General features: G+C 41.5%; 2 protein-coding genes across 2 annotated transcripts; both read right to left on the bottom strand.

The window, feature by feature from the left end:
* Positions 1-725: 725 nt before the first annotated feature.
* Positions 726-8,247, bottom strand: LOC308123426 (NLR family CARD domain-containing protein 3-like). The gene is made up of 6 exons (XM_080485926.1): positions 8,141-8,247; positions 5,698-7,489; positions 5,292-5,465; positions 4,111-4,284; positions 3,965-4,011; positions 726-3,874 (listed from the first exon to the last, which is right to left on the bottom strand). The coding sequence occupies exons 1-6, from the start codon at positions 8,196-8,198 to the stop codon at positions 3,291-3,293; spliced, it is 2,829 nt and encodes a 942-aa protein (XP_080342052.1). The 5' UTR covers positions 8,199-8,247; the 3' UTR covers positions 726-3,290.
* A 152-nt stretch (positions 8,248-8,399) lies between these two features.
* LOC308123942 (uncharacterized protein) lies at positions 8,400-10,986 on the bottom strand (the record flags this gene model as incomplete). Its single annotated transcript, XM_080486690.1, has 5 exons — positions 10,890-10,986; positions 10,650-10,763; positions 10,274-10,390; positions 9,703-9,816; positions 8,400-8,544 (listed from the first exon to the last, which is right to left on the bottom strand). Exons 1-5 carry the CDS (start codon positions 10,970-10,972, stop codon positions 8,400-8,402), a joined length of 573 nt encoding a protein of 190 aa, XP_080342816.1. The 5' UTR covers positions 10,973-10,986.
* Positions 10,987-16,253: the final 5,267 nt, after the last annotated feature.

Here is a 16,253-nt window from a genome sequence, read left to right as displayed (position 1 = left end):
TCTAACTACTTTCAGATTTTCTTCTAGGAAATTTCTCCAGTTTCTCCAGTTTAGTTGAAACAAGCATGAAATGTAAAGTTGTTGCATTATATTTACTCTGATGCCTGTTATACAAAACATCTAAAGCTGGACTGCTCAGGCCAATTTCATACAGTCCAAGACCAGAGATAAAACAAGGCTGTGAAGTTCATTGATGTTAATGCTTCATTATTTCACACACATGCTGAAAGTCACAGTTGGAATCCTGCTGACTGAGCAACACAAACTCTGCTTCTCCTGCTCTGAGGTCCAAAAGTCGTTATGGACGACAAAATGGTTTGGCAATCTGTGTTTACATGTTACAAGTGCAGTCATGAAATCTGTTTTTGCAAAACCTGAATCCTCCAGCGTGCACGTTCTCACAAATTCACAGTAACTGCAATTCTTCAACACTAATGCTACTTTGCTAACAAGATCTCAGCTGTGGGGTCTGTTGTCAGGAACAACGTAATCCCCAGTGAATCAATCAAAAACCCCAAAATAAGAGTTAAAAACTAAATATTTACAGTGATTTTGTTTCTTTTTGACCAAATAGAAAATTTTCTGGGGGATGTTTCTGGCCCACAAACCCCTCCAAAAGAAGCCATCAAGAAAAGTCTATTAAATTGCATCTCATAGTAGAGGTGACATTATAAAAAAAAAAAAACACTCAGATTTTTGTTTATTCTTTTATTTCTTTTCAGTATAAAGTCCTGGTAGCGGTATAGATTTTTTATTAATGGGGGGGAGAGCGATTTTTCAGAAGCAGGCAAGCTTCTCGCTAGTACAGTTTACAAAGGCACCAGCTCCACATGAAATATACCAACGTGAGATCTGCATTTTATTAAATGAAATCTTTGAAATCACTGAAAGTGTTGAAGAGAAACAAAATGGCACTCAATGAGTTAACAATGGGATTTGACATGTGCAATGTACTGATCACGAAAGACAGCGTCCACCTGGAGATGAGACATTTCTGTCCATAAAAAGTTTTCTGTTCTCACGGAACCACAGAAAACATTGTACTTTTCATACGTACTTGTACAGTGGCGCTGTATCACTGCCACAGAAATACAGATGTGCATCAAAGACATAAGAAAACATGAAACATCCACATGAAGAGACTGACCGTAAAAAATACTTCATTTAATTCAGTATTAGAGACAATTGTCTTTGGCAGAACTTGAATGAACCCAGTCGTTATTTTAATCACAACTTTTATGTTCTTCTCACTTATAGAATCGACATTGATCGATTGGTAGCTTTTCCTCACAACCCTCTGTTGTCAGACCACTTCCTGATATCATTTGAATTTACATTAACTGGCTTTACAGCTCCTGGGAAGAAATTAATATATGGGAAATATTTGTTGGGACAAAGCTGGGACCAAATTTAAGGAAATAATTCATCAATATTTACTTCAATTCCATCTGTGGACCAACGTCTCTAAGCCTTGTTCCAAAAATAATTAGTCTGTTTCTCTTCACACGATAAGGATGAGATGTGTTAAGGTGAGAAGGGCAAAGTCCTTCTTTCCTCATGTCATTTCTGTGTCCATCGAAAGGCTCATACACAATCGTTCCACCCCGACTTTCACATGATCCAGCAAAACCTGTCAAATGTAAGGTTACATGAGCATAACACTATAAAAGAGTACAAGAGTAAAAAGCCTGCCATTTCGAACACACAAAAGTGAATATTTCCTCCTAGGCACATCAATACTAGATCAGTAGTATTTATCTCTAATAACAGGCTGTGTACTACAGGGCTTTAAGGGTGCAGTGATGAAACCTCTTCTTGAAAATCTCACTCACTGTTTGTTTGTGATTCACTTCCTCTTTCTTTCCTCCTCCCGGAACAGCAGGAAGTCTCCTCCTCTGAGTCTGGTTCTGCAGGTGTCTTCCTGTTAAAATTGCATTTTTTTTCCTTTCAAATGTCAAATCTGCTTGTAATTGTTGGCTTTGTAACTGTAAAAGTGCAGTGAGATAGCCACGTTGTCTCAGGCACCATATAAAAAAAGTGAACTGAAATGATTGGAATCAGCTTCAAGACTGTGAAACACTGAAAACAGCTTGGAGAGTTGATTCTACAGTTTCTGGAAAGAAGAATTATTTGTCTCCCTCTGCTGGTGGTAATGGTCGTCGTACCCCTCATTCCTCCTGAATAATAACACTAAGGGCCACAAAGACACAATACAATGATGAGACTCAATGAAATACAACTGCAGCATGCAAAAGATTAAATAAATCCACAACTCAAAACAATGAGACACACGTCTACTGATGGATCAAAAACAGAAGCAAATATACTGAAGACATCCAACAATGGATTAAAAATTAACACAATAGGCAACAAATACATTAAATAAATCTTAATGAGACATCAAAAAGTCACATCAAAATGTCAGATATGAAATGAGTGCTAAGATGCAGAAAATACACCAAAAAAAAACCTCAAACTAAATACAGAAACACAAACCAATCAGCGAAAACCAAATAAAGTACAAAATCCTCAAAACAGTCGCAATGAGGCTCAAAACTATCAAAATGCAACTTAAAACAGCAAGAGATATCATTATTCAAATGCTAAAATATCCACACACAAAAATTTTAAAAAATAAAGAGATGTGCAAAAATTCTTAAAAGAGACACAAACCAATAATTACAGCAATCAGAAACAGGTTTCAAAACACCTGGGAGTCAAATGAACTGTAAAGACAGATAAACTGACCACAATGAATCTAAGGACTAGTGATGAGAAACCTGACTCCTTAAACTGACCCTCAAGGGTTTTTGAGTCGTTCATCCAAGTGAACCGGTTTTCAGAGTCATTTGAGTCATTTGATTCAGTTGCGCATGCGCACCATTTCCACCCAATCCAGGACCTGGAGGCTCAGCTGAACTGCGTCACAAACTATTTCTACAAGCTTTGTGAAACAAACAATGTGTGGGGTTTTTTTCCACCGTCACCTCTACGTTCTGTCCGATTCAGAGGAGGTGAACGACTCTTTCAAGTTTCGAGCTGAGTCGGGCATGCGTGCTGAAAGCCTCATGTCACCTTAAGGAGCCGACCCAATAACACAGTTAGTTGTTTTGAATACATTTGTTGTACTTTTTAAGTTCTTAAATTGTGTGTAGTGTAGTAGATATCTGTTCCCTTGAATATATTCCCTTGCATCAAATCCAAGGTTGCGTCTTCATTCAGCTTTCTGAAAACTGCTCATCAACGAAACATCGTAGGAATCCACAAGGAGCCTAAAACACAAACCAAACCTAGAAGTCTTCCTCTTTCACAGAACACAGATGCACCAACGAACCAAACCAACCGGAGGTGTGCCAGAACCCAAAGCCAGGGTAGAGAGGCTGGGTGAAGGTGGTGTTGAAGGTGTAGAGGTGGATGAGAGTGTAGGAGGTGACTGTGTAGAAGGACAAAGTGCCAGCAGGATGGTCCAGATACACAGCTACTCTCTTGGAGACGGAGGGGGGGGGGCATAGGGAGGAGGACGAGGAAGAGCTGGAGACCTCTCTTCCATTGTGACAGACAGAGAATTCACCGTCGCCCGAGCAGATCAGAGTCCAGGACTGGAGGTTCCTCCCAAACAAACAGTCATTTCTGTCTCCTTCTCTTCTAATGGTTGAGTAACTCACAGATACAAGAACCTCTTGCCTCCATTCCACCTCCCAGTAGCAGCGGCCCGTCAGACCTTCAGTACAAAGCAGCTGTGGCCAGTAGTCGAACCTGTCTGCATGGTCAGGATACGCATGATCTGTCTCCAAGTACATCGCCGTCCTGCCGTCGTCCAACACTTTGATGGCTCTGTTTGCTGTGTTGGTGTCCAGGGTGAGCTTACAGGTATCTGACGGAGAGAACAAGGCAGAGAAGGAGCCGTTGGAAGGTGCTCAAAAGTGTGCTGATATGTTTTTCTTGAGGCGAACTGAAAACTCACATTTCCTCAGACCTGGTTTCAGCCAGCGGGCTCCACAAGGGTCGACTCTTCAGAGCAACATGAACGAGATAACATTTCTGTGACCGTTTCTAAGAACATGGCCTCCTTCTTGTTTGAGGTGTTCAATGTGAGTTTCCTCTCCTTACCTTAGAGTGTCCAGCCTCTGGTGTGGATCCTTCAGTCTGCCAACCAGCAGCTTCTCTGCAGAGTCTTCTGGATGATTGTAGCTCAGGTCCAGCTCTCTCAGGTGGGAGGGGTTGCAGTCCAAAGCTGAGTCCAGAGAAGCAAAACCTTCCTTTGTGATCAGACATCCTGACAGCCTGTTAACCCACAAGAACCCAAGTTACAGAAGAACACTGTGATTTCTTTAATAATCGAGTGTACCATATGAGTTTGGTCTTGGAATGTGTATTTTCTCAAATAGCAGAGTTAGGAGTCTAAAAGGAGGAAGTGGTGTCTTTTGCATATAAACGTATATACATGCTATTGCTATTCTAATACTATGTTGGTAAAAGCTGCTCCTACGGGGGATGGAAATGCTAATGCTAACAGTTGGCTGGGTATGCAGAAGATAAGTAGCAATTCTGACCACTTTCCAAGAGTGACCGTGAAAACGGAAAACTTTCGTTGTGTTTTTGGGAGTTCGTTAATATGGCAAAGGAGACATTGAAAACACAACTTTTTGAAAACAGCTCCCAAGGTGGAACTTCTCGAAAACGCTTTGGCTCCGTCTCCGTGGCAATGAGGGGAAAACGCAATGCTGCTACTGCGCATGCACACCACAGCCTTAGTAAATAGTTCTTTTACACGTGTGCGAGTAGATGGACAACAACAACAATGGCGTCATGACTCCCAGTCCATATTCTCCTGGGACTTGTTGGTTCAGAGTCACCCAGATCCAACTTGGTCGTCTGTCCATACGAACGTCCCTGTACTCCCATTGTTAACGTTTGGTACTGTTCATGATTACAAAAAACCAACCACACCCATGCGTGACCGTACATTAAAAAGGGAGAGTTTTCCGAAATGAAAACAAAATCATACATTTATTTTGACGAAGAGGTAGGAGTGTAAAAATAATGTGTTACACATTATCCATAACATTGACAGTAAGTGTTTCTTTTGTCAAGAGCTGCAGTAACACACTTCTAAATCAATTTGAAGAGCATAGGCAGAACCAATGTGAAATAAACTGTTCCAGGAGGAACACAAATGGACTCTCAAAACAACCGAGTGAAAATGATCTGAGAGACCACATTTGTAAATGATTATCCATGACGGTAAGACTTAAAAGACAAGCAGATGAAAACGGTTGCAGAATCCCGACCTGAGAGTTTGCAGCACACAGTGTGGACTCTCCAGCCCCGCAGAGAGCGCCTTCACTCCAGAATCAAGCAGGTCGTTGTCACTCAGGTCCAGCTCTCTCAGGCTGGAGGACTGGCAGCTGAGAACCGAGGACAACCCTGCGCAGCTTTTTTCTGAAAGATTACAGTTGGAAAGCCTGTAGAGACAAGAAAAAAAAAATATATCAATTAAGATGATGTGAAGATTGAAACAACGTCCACTCTTATCATCTGACCTGTCCAGGGTGTACACTGGCCTTCACCCGATGTCAGATGTGATTTACTCCAGGGACTACTACCATAACTTAAAGTGGTGATAGAAGAATGGATGGATGGATCAACTAAAGTTGGAAATATATCCATGCAGATCCAACTGTTTTGAATACTTACAGAGCTTTTTTGGAGGCTTTGACGACTGGCAGCAGCTTCAGAAGAGCGTCCTCGGAGGCAGAGTATTTTTTCAGGTCGAACACCTCCAGGTCTTCATCTGATGTCAGTAAGATGAAGACAAGGGCTGACCACTGCGCAGGAGACAGCTGATCTGTGGACAGACTTCCTGAGCTCAGTGATTGTTGGATCTCCTCCATCAGAGACTGATCGTTGAGTTCGTTCAGACAGTGGAACAGATTGATGTTTTTCTCTGTGGACAAATTCTCACTGATCTTCTTCTTGATGCACTGGATTGTTTCCTTGTCGGTCCTGGAAGTACAATCAGCCTTCAGACCCCGCAGGAGAACCTGATTGCTCTGCAGTGAAAGACCAAGAAGGAAGCGTAGGAACAAATCCAGGTGCCCATTTGGACTCTGCACGGCTTTGTCCAGTGCCAACTGATGAAGACAATAGAGATTTGGTTTGTACCAATATTTATGCCACCAGGGAACTGGCTGTTGTTCTGCCAGCAGATTGACACCAGAGTTGACGAATGTCAGATGGACATAAAGAGCCGCCAGAAACTCCTGAACACTCTGGTGGATGAAACAGAACACCTTCTCCTGAAAGAGACCTTTTTCCTCTTTGAAGATCTGTGTAAAAATTCCTGAATAAATGGAGGCGGCTTCGATATCAATGCCACACTCCATTAGGTCGAGGTCGTAGAAGATCAGGTTGCCATTCTGCAGCTGCTCGAATGCTAACTTTCCCAAACACTCGATCATCTTTCTGCTCTCTCGACTCCAGTGTTGATCTGTCCCAGACCCTCCGTAGTACTTGATCGTCTTTCGTTTGGATTGGACCACCAGGAAGAAGATGTACATCTCAGTCAGGGACTTGGGCAGCTCTTGTCCAGCGCCGCTTCTCAACACATGATCTAGAACCGTGGCAGTGATCCAGGAGAAGACGGGGATGTGGCACATGATGTGGAGGCTTCTGGACTTCTTCACATGCGAGATGATCCTACTGGCCTGCGCCTCATTTTTGAATCTCTTATTGAAGTACTCTTCCTTCTGTGGGTCAGTGAACCCTCTGACCTCTGTCACCATGTCAACACACTCCGGGGGGATCTGATTGGCTGCTGCAGGCCGTGTGGTGATCCACAGGCGGGCAGAGGGAAGCAGCGACCCCCAGATGAGATTTGTCAGCAGTACATCCAGTGAAGTGGACTCTGTAACGTCAGTCAAGATCTCATTGTTATTAAAGTCCAGAGGAAGTCGACACTCATCCAGACCGTCAAAGACGAACAGCACGTTGGACTCTTCGGACCTGCAGATTCCAATTTGTTTGGCTCCGGCGAAAAACAGATTGACAAGTTCCACCAAGCTGAAGTGTTTCCCCTTCAAAACATTCAGTTCTCTGAAGCTGAATGGAAAGATGAACCGGATGTCTTCGTTGGTTTTGTCCTCTGCCCAGTCCAAGGTGAATTTCTGCACCAGGACTGTTTTCCCAATTCCAGCCACGCCCTTTGTCATCACTGTTCTGACTGGTTCACTCCGCCCAGGTGGGCCTCTAAAGATGTCTTGCCGTCTGATTGTTGTTTCTGCTCTGGCCTGTTTCCTGGCCGCACTCTCTATCTGTCTCATCTCGTGCTCCTCATTGACCTCTCCAGTCCCTCCCTCTGTGATGTACAGCTCCGTGTAGATCTCATTCAGAAGAGTTGGGTTTCCTGCTTGAGCGATTCCCTCAAATACACACTGAAACTTCTTCTTGAGCTGAGATTTGAGTTGGCGTTGAAAGACAGCAGGTAGTTCTGAGTGAAAATAAACAACAACATATAAGATCATCGAATACGTTAATATAGATTCTGGAAAAGAAATGGTCTTTCTGTATCTGTTTATGTGTGTGTATAACAATATATTTCTGTCCATTGAAGACTGCAGAGGTTGTGTGAGGGAACCTAAACTTTTAAAGTGGACCCATAGCAGCCAATTCCATTTTTGTCGTGTTATGCATCATATCATGGAAAATTCCCCAGAATTGTATGAAAATCAAGAACTATGATTATGATTATGAATAATTAACTTCATTAACCTTACTTGGGTTGATGAATTAGATTAAGTTTAAAGAACTTAATTCATTTGGATGTTAGCATTTGAAGAAATTCAGTTAAGTTGGTCCAACTTTTTTAATTTTTTCAGTGTCGGTGGGTGGTTTGAATTAAGGGTGCACTGATACCAATACCAGTATTAGGTCACTGAATTGCTTAACTATTACCTTAAAAATCCTACAGTGATGTAGGTGATAGTGTTATAATCCTAATTCTTAAGTAAAAATGCAAAATACAACATTTAGTGAGAAAGTCAAACGACAGTCAAGCTCACCAGACATTTTAGGAATGGGTCCGACTATGAAAGAAGAAACTATACAAGTGTTTGACAATCATGTGGAGAAGCCTTCTTACTGCTCTGCAGAGTGTCGGCCAGTTCCCCCTGCTTCATCCTCCTCAGGAGGTACAACATGATCTTCTGAAACGCCTCACGACAGCCCCTCTGCTCTTCATCCTCACCCTCCAACGACTCCTCACCCTCCATCTGACTCTCAAAATGTTTGGGATCATCCCGACTCAGAATCTTCTGCGCGTCAGTCAGCCCTTTCTTCACATAAGTGACTATTTCCTCCTCCAGTCGCTGGAACAGAAACACCAAACGACGAAGCGAGCGTCAGACAGACCAACGCTCGACTGGTTTACAAGGTGCAGGATACGAAGGACCGTGAAGGGAACAGACCCTAAATACGATGTTCCAGTCTGTTGGCTGCTGCTGGGAGGACAAAGGACTGGGTTTCTGTTCCGTCTTCTGGTTGGCTCTGTTCGGGGAGTCATGAAACAAAGAGACACAGATGTCACTTTCTACTTTTGGCATATGACTGGCAAAAAGAGTGTCGGAGCGCTCTACAACTATACCCCATACACAATAAAACATCAGCAAGGTAAATTAATAGAGTATACTTTCTTCCTCTCTGTCAACAAAATACTATGAAAGCTTGGATTTTCTTATTAAATAATATTTCAAAACTGATAATCAATTGCCAATTGACCACATGTGAAATCCTGAAATTAAAAACCTTCGATAATGACACCAGAAAGACATTTCCAAGAAGCTGGGATCCTGAGGTGAACAGGACCGATCCTGCTAAAACACATTTCAATTGCATCGTGCTCAGGTTATCATCCAGACACTTACAGAATGTGGCTTTGCATGATCTTGGTCATTTTGCTTAACAACTTCAAATAATACATTTTTAGATTGTCAAAACATAATAATAATAATAATAATAATAATAATAATAATAATAATAATAATAATAATAATAATAATAATAATAATAATAATGAAATTGTTTTGTATTGCACTTTACATTAGTAAATCTCAAAGTGCTCGAAACAATATGAGCTGAAGCAAAAACATAAAACACTTCAAATATCAGCAATAAACCCAATGGAAGTAAATAAAAAAACACTCACAAAAGAGCAATAAAAGTCAATAAGAAGTTGAACCAACTCAGGTGTCAAAGTGCAATGATCATTTCTACCAGCTTACATCTGATGAGGGGATGAACTTTGAGCGGTGAAATTAACGCCGTCACGTTTTGACCAGTCGCGACTGAAGGCCAAACAGCTGTTTCAAATCCTAGAAATGATCATTACGTCTGTGTAGTAATCCTCATCACCTGAACGGACTAGCCATAAAATACAAATTAAAGTGCGCCTCGGGTGGTAGAATAAATGTATTGCAATTAGTGTCGAAATTCCTCACAAATTTCATCGAAAACGCGACAAAGGTTTTCACTTGCAAACGTTGACTTGTAAACAGTATCGCAAGGTCAACTCAATTTGATTAAAGCTCTTTAAAATGATTGACCACTGATCCAAAAAGGTTCTTCAGTTCCAAAAGTGTCTTCAAACAAAACAGTTTGAGTCTAAATGCCTTCATCCTCCTTCTGTACGTATCGAGTCCAGCTCACATCTGATCAGCGGATTGATTTTGTCCTTTGAAATCAATGATGTCGTGCTTCGACTGGTCGCTCCTGAAGGACAGGCAGCTGGGCTCAGGAGAGTCTGACCTCTGGTGGTTAACGCTAGGAAGAAGAAAAACAATAAATATGAATGAAGGTAAAAAAATTGTGAGAGAAAATGTCTTCAAAAAGTTATTTGGTTTTCCAGCTCATGTCATAACAAGAAGCAACTGGACTTTCTTGACTTTCTATAACATCTTGAAGTGCTCATATTGAAGACTTTGGGATGCTTCTAGCAATCAGTTTTAGCGCACATCTTCTTCTTCTTCAGGGTTCAACAGCAGTTTGCACCCATAAAGTTGCATTACCGCCATCTGCTGGTTCTATTTATCTGCATTGTTTCCCACCACTCTTTTCGTCCCTAATGACTGTTTCCCTTCTTCTTTTTCTTCACTTGGGTTCAACAGCTGTCGGCGTCCGTGCAGTTGCACTACCGCCATCTGCTGGTTCTAGCTAGTCCATACCATTCCCACTGCTCCAAAAAAAAAAGAAAGATAGAAAGAACATGTCTTTAGCTCACATCTGATCAGCAGATTGAATTTGTCCTTCTTTGAAATCAATAATGTCGTGCTTCGACTGGTCGCTCCTGAAGGACAGACAGCTGGGCTCAGGAGAGTCTGACCTCTGGTGGTGACTTCTGGAAAAACACACAGATAATAGAAATGTAAATTAAAAAAAAAAAAAAAAGTGTTTCTTCCAACTATTAATTCATGCATGTACATAATAAATTGCAGCCCTCCAGGTCACCAGGTGACTTTATATCAAGAAGCAAAAGGACTTTGATTGATGTTCTTAATCACGTTAAAAATCTTTATCATAAAAGCTTCTTTAAAATTAAATATGAACTCTCTTTATGGACACAAATCAAATCCAGTAACCCTCTTGATATAGCTTACATCTGATCAACAGATTGATTCTGTCCTTTGAAATCGATAACGTCATGCTTCGACTGGTTGCTCTTGAAGGACAGACAGCTGGGCTCAGGAGAAACTGCTCTCTGATGATTCATCCTGGAAAATAAATAATAAACAGGATTTTATCCTGTTCCAGGTGTGGATTGCATTGTGTGTTGCTGCTGTTCTGCTTGAAACAGAGCCATACACACATACAAACAAAGCCCAAGACTTCCAGCTCACCCCTGAGCCTTGCTCTCCTGTTCCCCCAATGGAGAGGCTGTGGTGGGGTAAAGCCCCTTCCGTGTGACGTCACTGCCATCCATTCCCTCCCATCCACATCAACTCTAATTCACACGTTTACATGTTAAAGAAAAACAAAGAATCTGTAAGAACGTCTGCTGACTGGCACTATTCCGTTTGCTGTACTTATACAACCAGCCAACTTAGATGGCACTATGGAGGAGAAGTGACACACACAGGCTTCCTCCACAGGTTCATTAAAACTGATGGAGCTGGAAAACCCATGGCCAGCTCAGGGAGAACTTGCAAACTGTAATCTTCTGATTCAACATCAATGTATGTGTCTTCTAGCACTTTACCCAACTTAGAGTTTACTGGAGGGGGGTCCCAGCTGAGTGTGGGTGGAGGCAGGTTCCACCAGAAAAGTCTCCGCCCCACTTGTTCATCAAACATTGAAAGAATAGTTATCATCTTAAGTAATTCACACTTTACTACAGTTACAGTGAAAATGCACAAGTTCAAATAAAGACTAACATCCTCAAAATTGTCAAGCCACAAGCAAGATTTTATCTATCTATCGATCGATCGATCGATCCATCTATCTATCTAGCTATTTATTTTGGGGAGGTATCAGAATTTTGTGCAGGCTTTTTTCATAATTACACTTATTCCAGGTTCATTTCATCCACAAAACTATCATGGGCCCTCATGCCAACGCTTTTCTGATTAAATCTCACTGTACTCCTGCAGTTATCGCCATCCTATCCACATTACAATCGTTTCTAAGCACTCTGAAGCATTAAAAGCGTCCATGAAGCCGACAGGAACAAGCGTTAAGCTTGTAACTGTAGATTTCTTCCGCGGTACATCGACTCGCCATGACGCGCGGATGCGTAATGGCGCTGCGGTTCAGTTCAGGGGAGCCTTTCAGCAGTGAGAGAACGCAAGAACTACTGACGAGACCAGGGGCAAAACAGCGAAGAAAGAAAATAGTTTATTTACCTTCAGCCAGAGTTTTAAAAAAGAAAAGGCAATCTCCATCACGGCGCACCTGAAAGTGAAAGTAATCTCGGGTTCAGTCTCGTGATTGGAATGTTTGGGGTTGGACTCCGTTTTTTTTATGAGATCATATCTGACAAATTCCTGTAAACTCGTCAGGATCGTTTATTAAAGCTACAACATCTGGAAGTTTCAAATTAAGGGAAACAAATTCAAGTGTTCTACTTTTCTTCCTTTTGGATCGTCACGCTCTCTTTACTGCAGCACAACCAGATTATCTAATCTGCGTCTAGCAGGGTTTTGCTCAGGGTTTTTGAGGACCAGGAGTTCAAGTCATGAAAAGGATCCACACATTTCATCACTGTGACAATAGAAACTAGATGGTTGCAGATTTTATGTCCTCAGAGACACAATATTGAGAAAATCTGATCAGCCTGGTTACCTGGTGATCACATTGGCACACATTCGATATCTATCTGATTTATTTCTGCATTTGAGGCCTGTGTCCAATCTCAAACATGTGAATTCTCACATCTTTTTCCTGTTTACATTGTCCAAAAGCAGATCAGATCTGTGCCACATGAGGGCAAAAAAAAAAAAAAAAAAAATTGGGTCACATTACACAATACAATCCAGGTTTTCGCCAATCAATCTTTAAAAAGAAAAAAAAAATCCTATTTGAACATTTGAACATTTTATTTGATTTTGTTGTAAATTAGATTTTTGGTTGTGATTATTTTGATGTGTTTATATTATTTCATTGGTTTTAGTTTATTTTTACAGCTTCCTGTTTCCTGGGGTTGAGGAAAAGTAGGTAGGAAAGGAGATAGGAGGGATTATTCGGATCCACCCTCAGACTCTAAAACCGACAGGAAGTCCGCCATTTTGCATTAGGCGAAATTCCTATTTAATAATAATAATTATAATTAATAATAATAATTTAATATTATTTGAAATTCCTATTCAAGCCTCAAATGGCTTGAATAGGCCTGAAATGTGGCCAGTATATACAACAGGGCTTGCTGATGAGAAGATGTAGAAATAACATTCATAAAACTTTTTTAAAGGACTCCTGAGCCTGCGGCGTCGACTCGATGCATGGAGGCCACCATCCTCCACCACTGAACACGAAGGCCCAGTGACACCAAATGGCCTTGAACCTTTCGATAACCAGCATCTGGCATCGGCGTTCTAATGGCTGAAATGATGTCGTCATTGGACCTACGGTGGCCTGGAAATGTAAAACAATACAAACTTCAGAAAACACAACAAAAAACACGTATTAGAGAAAACACTACAAAATAGAGAAAACACTGCCGAATCCAAAAACCACAACTAATTAGAGAAAATTCTACAAAATACAGAAAACACAATTTCAAAAAACACTACTAAATAGAGAAAACACTACCGTAAGAATGAGACCCTGATGCTTTTTATAGACAGCGCCACCTACTGGGGAACTGCAAAAAGTGAACCTGCAGAGTGAGGAACGGCAGTGTGATATCCTGCACTGCTTTTTGTGCAATCTCTTACATTGTTTGTTTATTTTTGAGTTATCCCATATTACTATATATCTGGTGCATTTGTTTTCAGACGAGAGCTTGTGACTCAATGCCTCGGAAATCTTCCGGAGTTTCCCTGACCACAAGATGTCAACAAACCGGCAATGATCCGCGAAATTTAAATGCCAGTAACATGTGTTTGTAAGAGTGTAGTAATGAATTTCCTTCAGAAAGGTACTGACGACGTATTAGAGATGTACATTAACAGCTAAAACTGGATCCAGAATTTTTCATGTTTCCCATTTGGATTCTGTTAAATTAATTTTAAACAATAATAAAAGATGAGTTATTCATACTGTTATAAGTCATGATTTCACTCAAAACATACCTAGAACTTTTAACGGTCAATTTAAAGAGTAAAGTACTACTTTGTAATACCTATATGATTAATCTAATATGGTTTAATTGACTCAAAAACATATTTTTTAATGGAAAAGTGACTGTATATAAAGGGTTAAGTCTCGTGGTGTTAAGAATAGAAAAAAATTGAAAGAAAATTTTATGTTGTTTCTGCATTTTTGCACCCACTGCAAAATATCATATTTCATCAAGTAGCAAGGTTTGTTCTTTCTTCATGCGCTCCACATCTTTGAAAAAGGGGGGCGCTCTTCTCTAGTCTATTAGACTATAACTAGTTTCGTTGTTGTTTTGTTTTTCTACGGGAGGTGGCGCTGTCCAGAAGGTACGAGAAGGACTAGAGGTGCTCACGCTGCGGTTGCTCACGGTGCTGTCTCCGGTTATGCAGACCATAATATTATTACTTCACTGGGCGTGGCGACTGCACGTTCCAGCCGGACAGTGGATCGCGTGCGCTGCATCTTCTAACAGATCTCCGGTGGTTTTGTGTTTTTGGGACGTTAATCACGGTAAGTCTGAGCTTCCAGAATTTTCTCGTGTTATAGTTTTTCACTTGCGGCGAGTTATTTCTTCCGCGCGACCTTTCAGCCCGTCAGCCCGTCAGATGTGGAGTTTAAACACCCGCCCAGATGTGCGCGCAGGCGTGCGGCGCTGCACGCCTGCGCTTGGCGCGTGATTTGAATCTGTTTGCCAGAAAATCACTCCGGTCAGATCTAATCAAGTTCTCCCTCATTCGGTAGATTGGTTTTAGACATAACCGTGCGGTCTAATCCGGTTTGTGATATGGTCAAAGTGTCCGCTGCGTTTCGGTACAGTACTTAATACTTTTTTTTTTTATCTGGTTCATCAATGAAACACCCGAAATACACAGCAAATGGAAGGATTGGATTTATTTTTGTTTTATTGGCGCTTCATCTGAAGGATGTCGTCTGTCAGCGCGTGTGTTTAGGGATCAACAGCTGTAAACAGCTGTAGAGCTGCAGTCGTCCATTTTATGTTGAGTATCTCCATTCTTCCCCAAATTGTTTCATGGCTCCTGAAAGTAAGCAATGACGTCACTGCTCCCCATAGTCGGCATGTAATGGATCCTTCCAGCTGGTAGGTAATCTGTTTACTCTCATGTTATGTTGATTCCAGGGCATCCAAAATGAAAATGACGAGCAGGTTAGGAAATTCAAGAAACCTGCACTACATATGCGTTTATGTTGTTGCTATTTATGACGTCATGTTTACTTTAATAAGCATGATTGGAATAGATCATCTGTTTTTGAAGGTGTGACGATATATAGTAGTAGTAGATATATAATAGTAGTGTGTGTTTGTGTGTGTGTGTGTGTGTCTGTGTGTGTGTGTGTGTGTGTGTGTGTGTGTGTGTGTGTGTGTGTGTGTGTGTGTGTGTGTGTGTGTGTGTGTGTGTGTGTGTGTGAGAGAGAGTATAAAAAAACTGGCTGAAAACAAGACAAGAATGTACCCACTTATGAAATGCTTTTATGCCTACAGGGTCTGTGTTTTACTGTAGTGAAGGAGTGAATGAGGGAAGGAAGGAAGGAGAGAGGGAGGGAATGTGTCCTACCCCAGTGAATGAGGGAGGGGGGGAATGTGTTTATGGCAACAGGTAATTGTGAATCAGATATTTACTCTGTGTATTCTGTGTATTTCTGCTTGTCTGATGTATCTTGGTGTTGTATGTACTGTTGTTTCCTCTTTTACCCTCTGAAAAGCCCTTCCAGGGACGAGAGTGGCAAATTAGTGTCAAGCTACATACTCTATGTGCAACACATCAGATTTCTTTCTATGTATATTGCACTGTCCCTGATAAATAAATAAATTGAATTGAATTTCTAGCCTATACAGAAAAGTTGAATACACATTATCGGTTTGGTGCCACTTCTGTGTTCACTTTTGGTTTAAGCTTCTACTGTTAGAAGAACCAGTCCGGCTTTTGTTTTGTTTTTTCAGAGACAGTGAGATCTGGTTTTGTTGTGCTCATACAATGTTGCTTGGCACAACCTCCTCTACAATGGTGAATATTTTTTTTTTGGAGGCTTTTTGTTTATTAAACCTTTTTCCTTATGTCACATTTGCTCTGACTCCAAAACTCTGGACAAGGAAATGATGTTGTGCTTTTCAAGTGCTTGAATAAAGTTTTTTGAATCACTGAAGTGTCGCAGTGGTTAGTTGTCCCTGCTCACGGCGAGAGGGTCTGGGTTCGAGTTCTCCTGGGCCCTTTCTGTGTGGGGTTTGCGCGTGCGTGCGTGCGTGCGTGTGTGTGTGTGTGTGTGTGTTGTCCTGTGATGGACCGGAGGCCTGTCCAGGGTGCGTCCGGCCGTCGCCCATCGTGAGCTGGGATCGGCTGCAGCACCCTGCGACCCTGCCAGGATGAAGTGGTGTCTAAGATGGAGGGAGTGATGGATGGAAGCAGCGGGAGATGAGACACGATCCTTTC

The sequence above is a fragment of the Lipophrys pholis genome (genome assembly GCF_963383615.2).
Source record: "Lipophrys pholis genome assembly, chromosome: 18".
In the NCBI taxonomy this organism is placed as follows: domain Eukaryota; kingdom Metazoa; phylum Chordata; class Actinopteri; order Blenniiformes; family Blenniidae; genus Lipophrys; species Lipophrys pholis.
The sequence above is the reverse complement of the archived record's forward strand: the minus strand, read 5'-3'. Positions and strand labels throughout refer to the sequence as shown.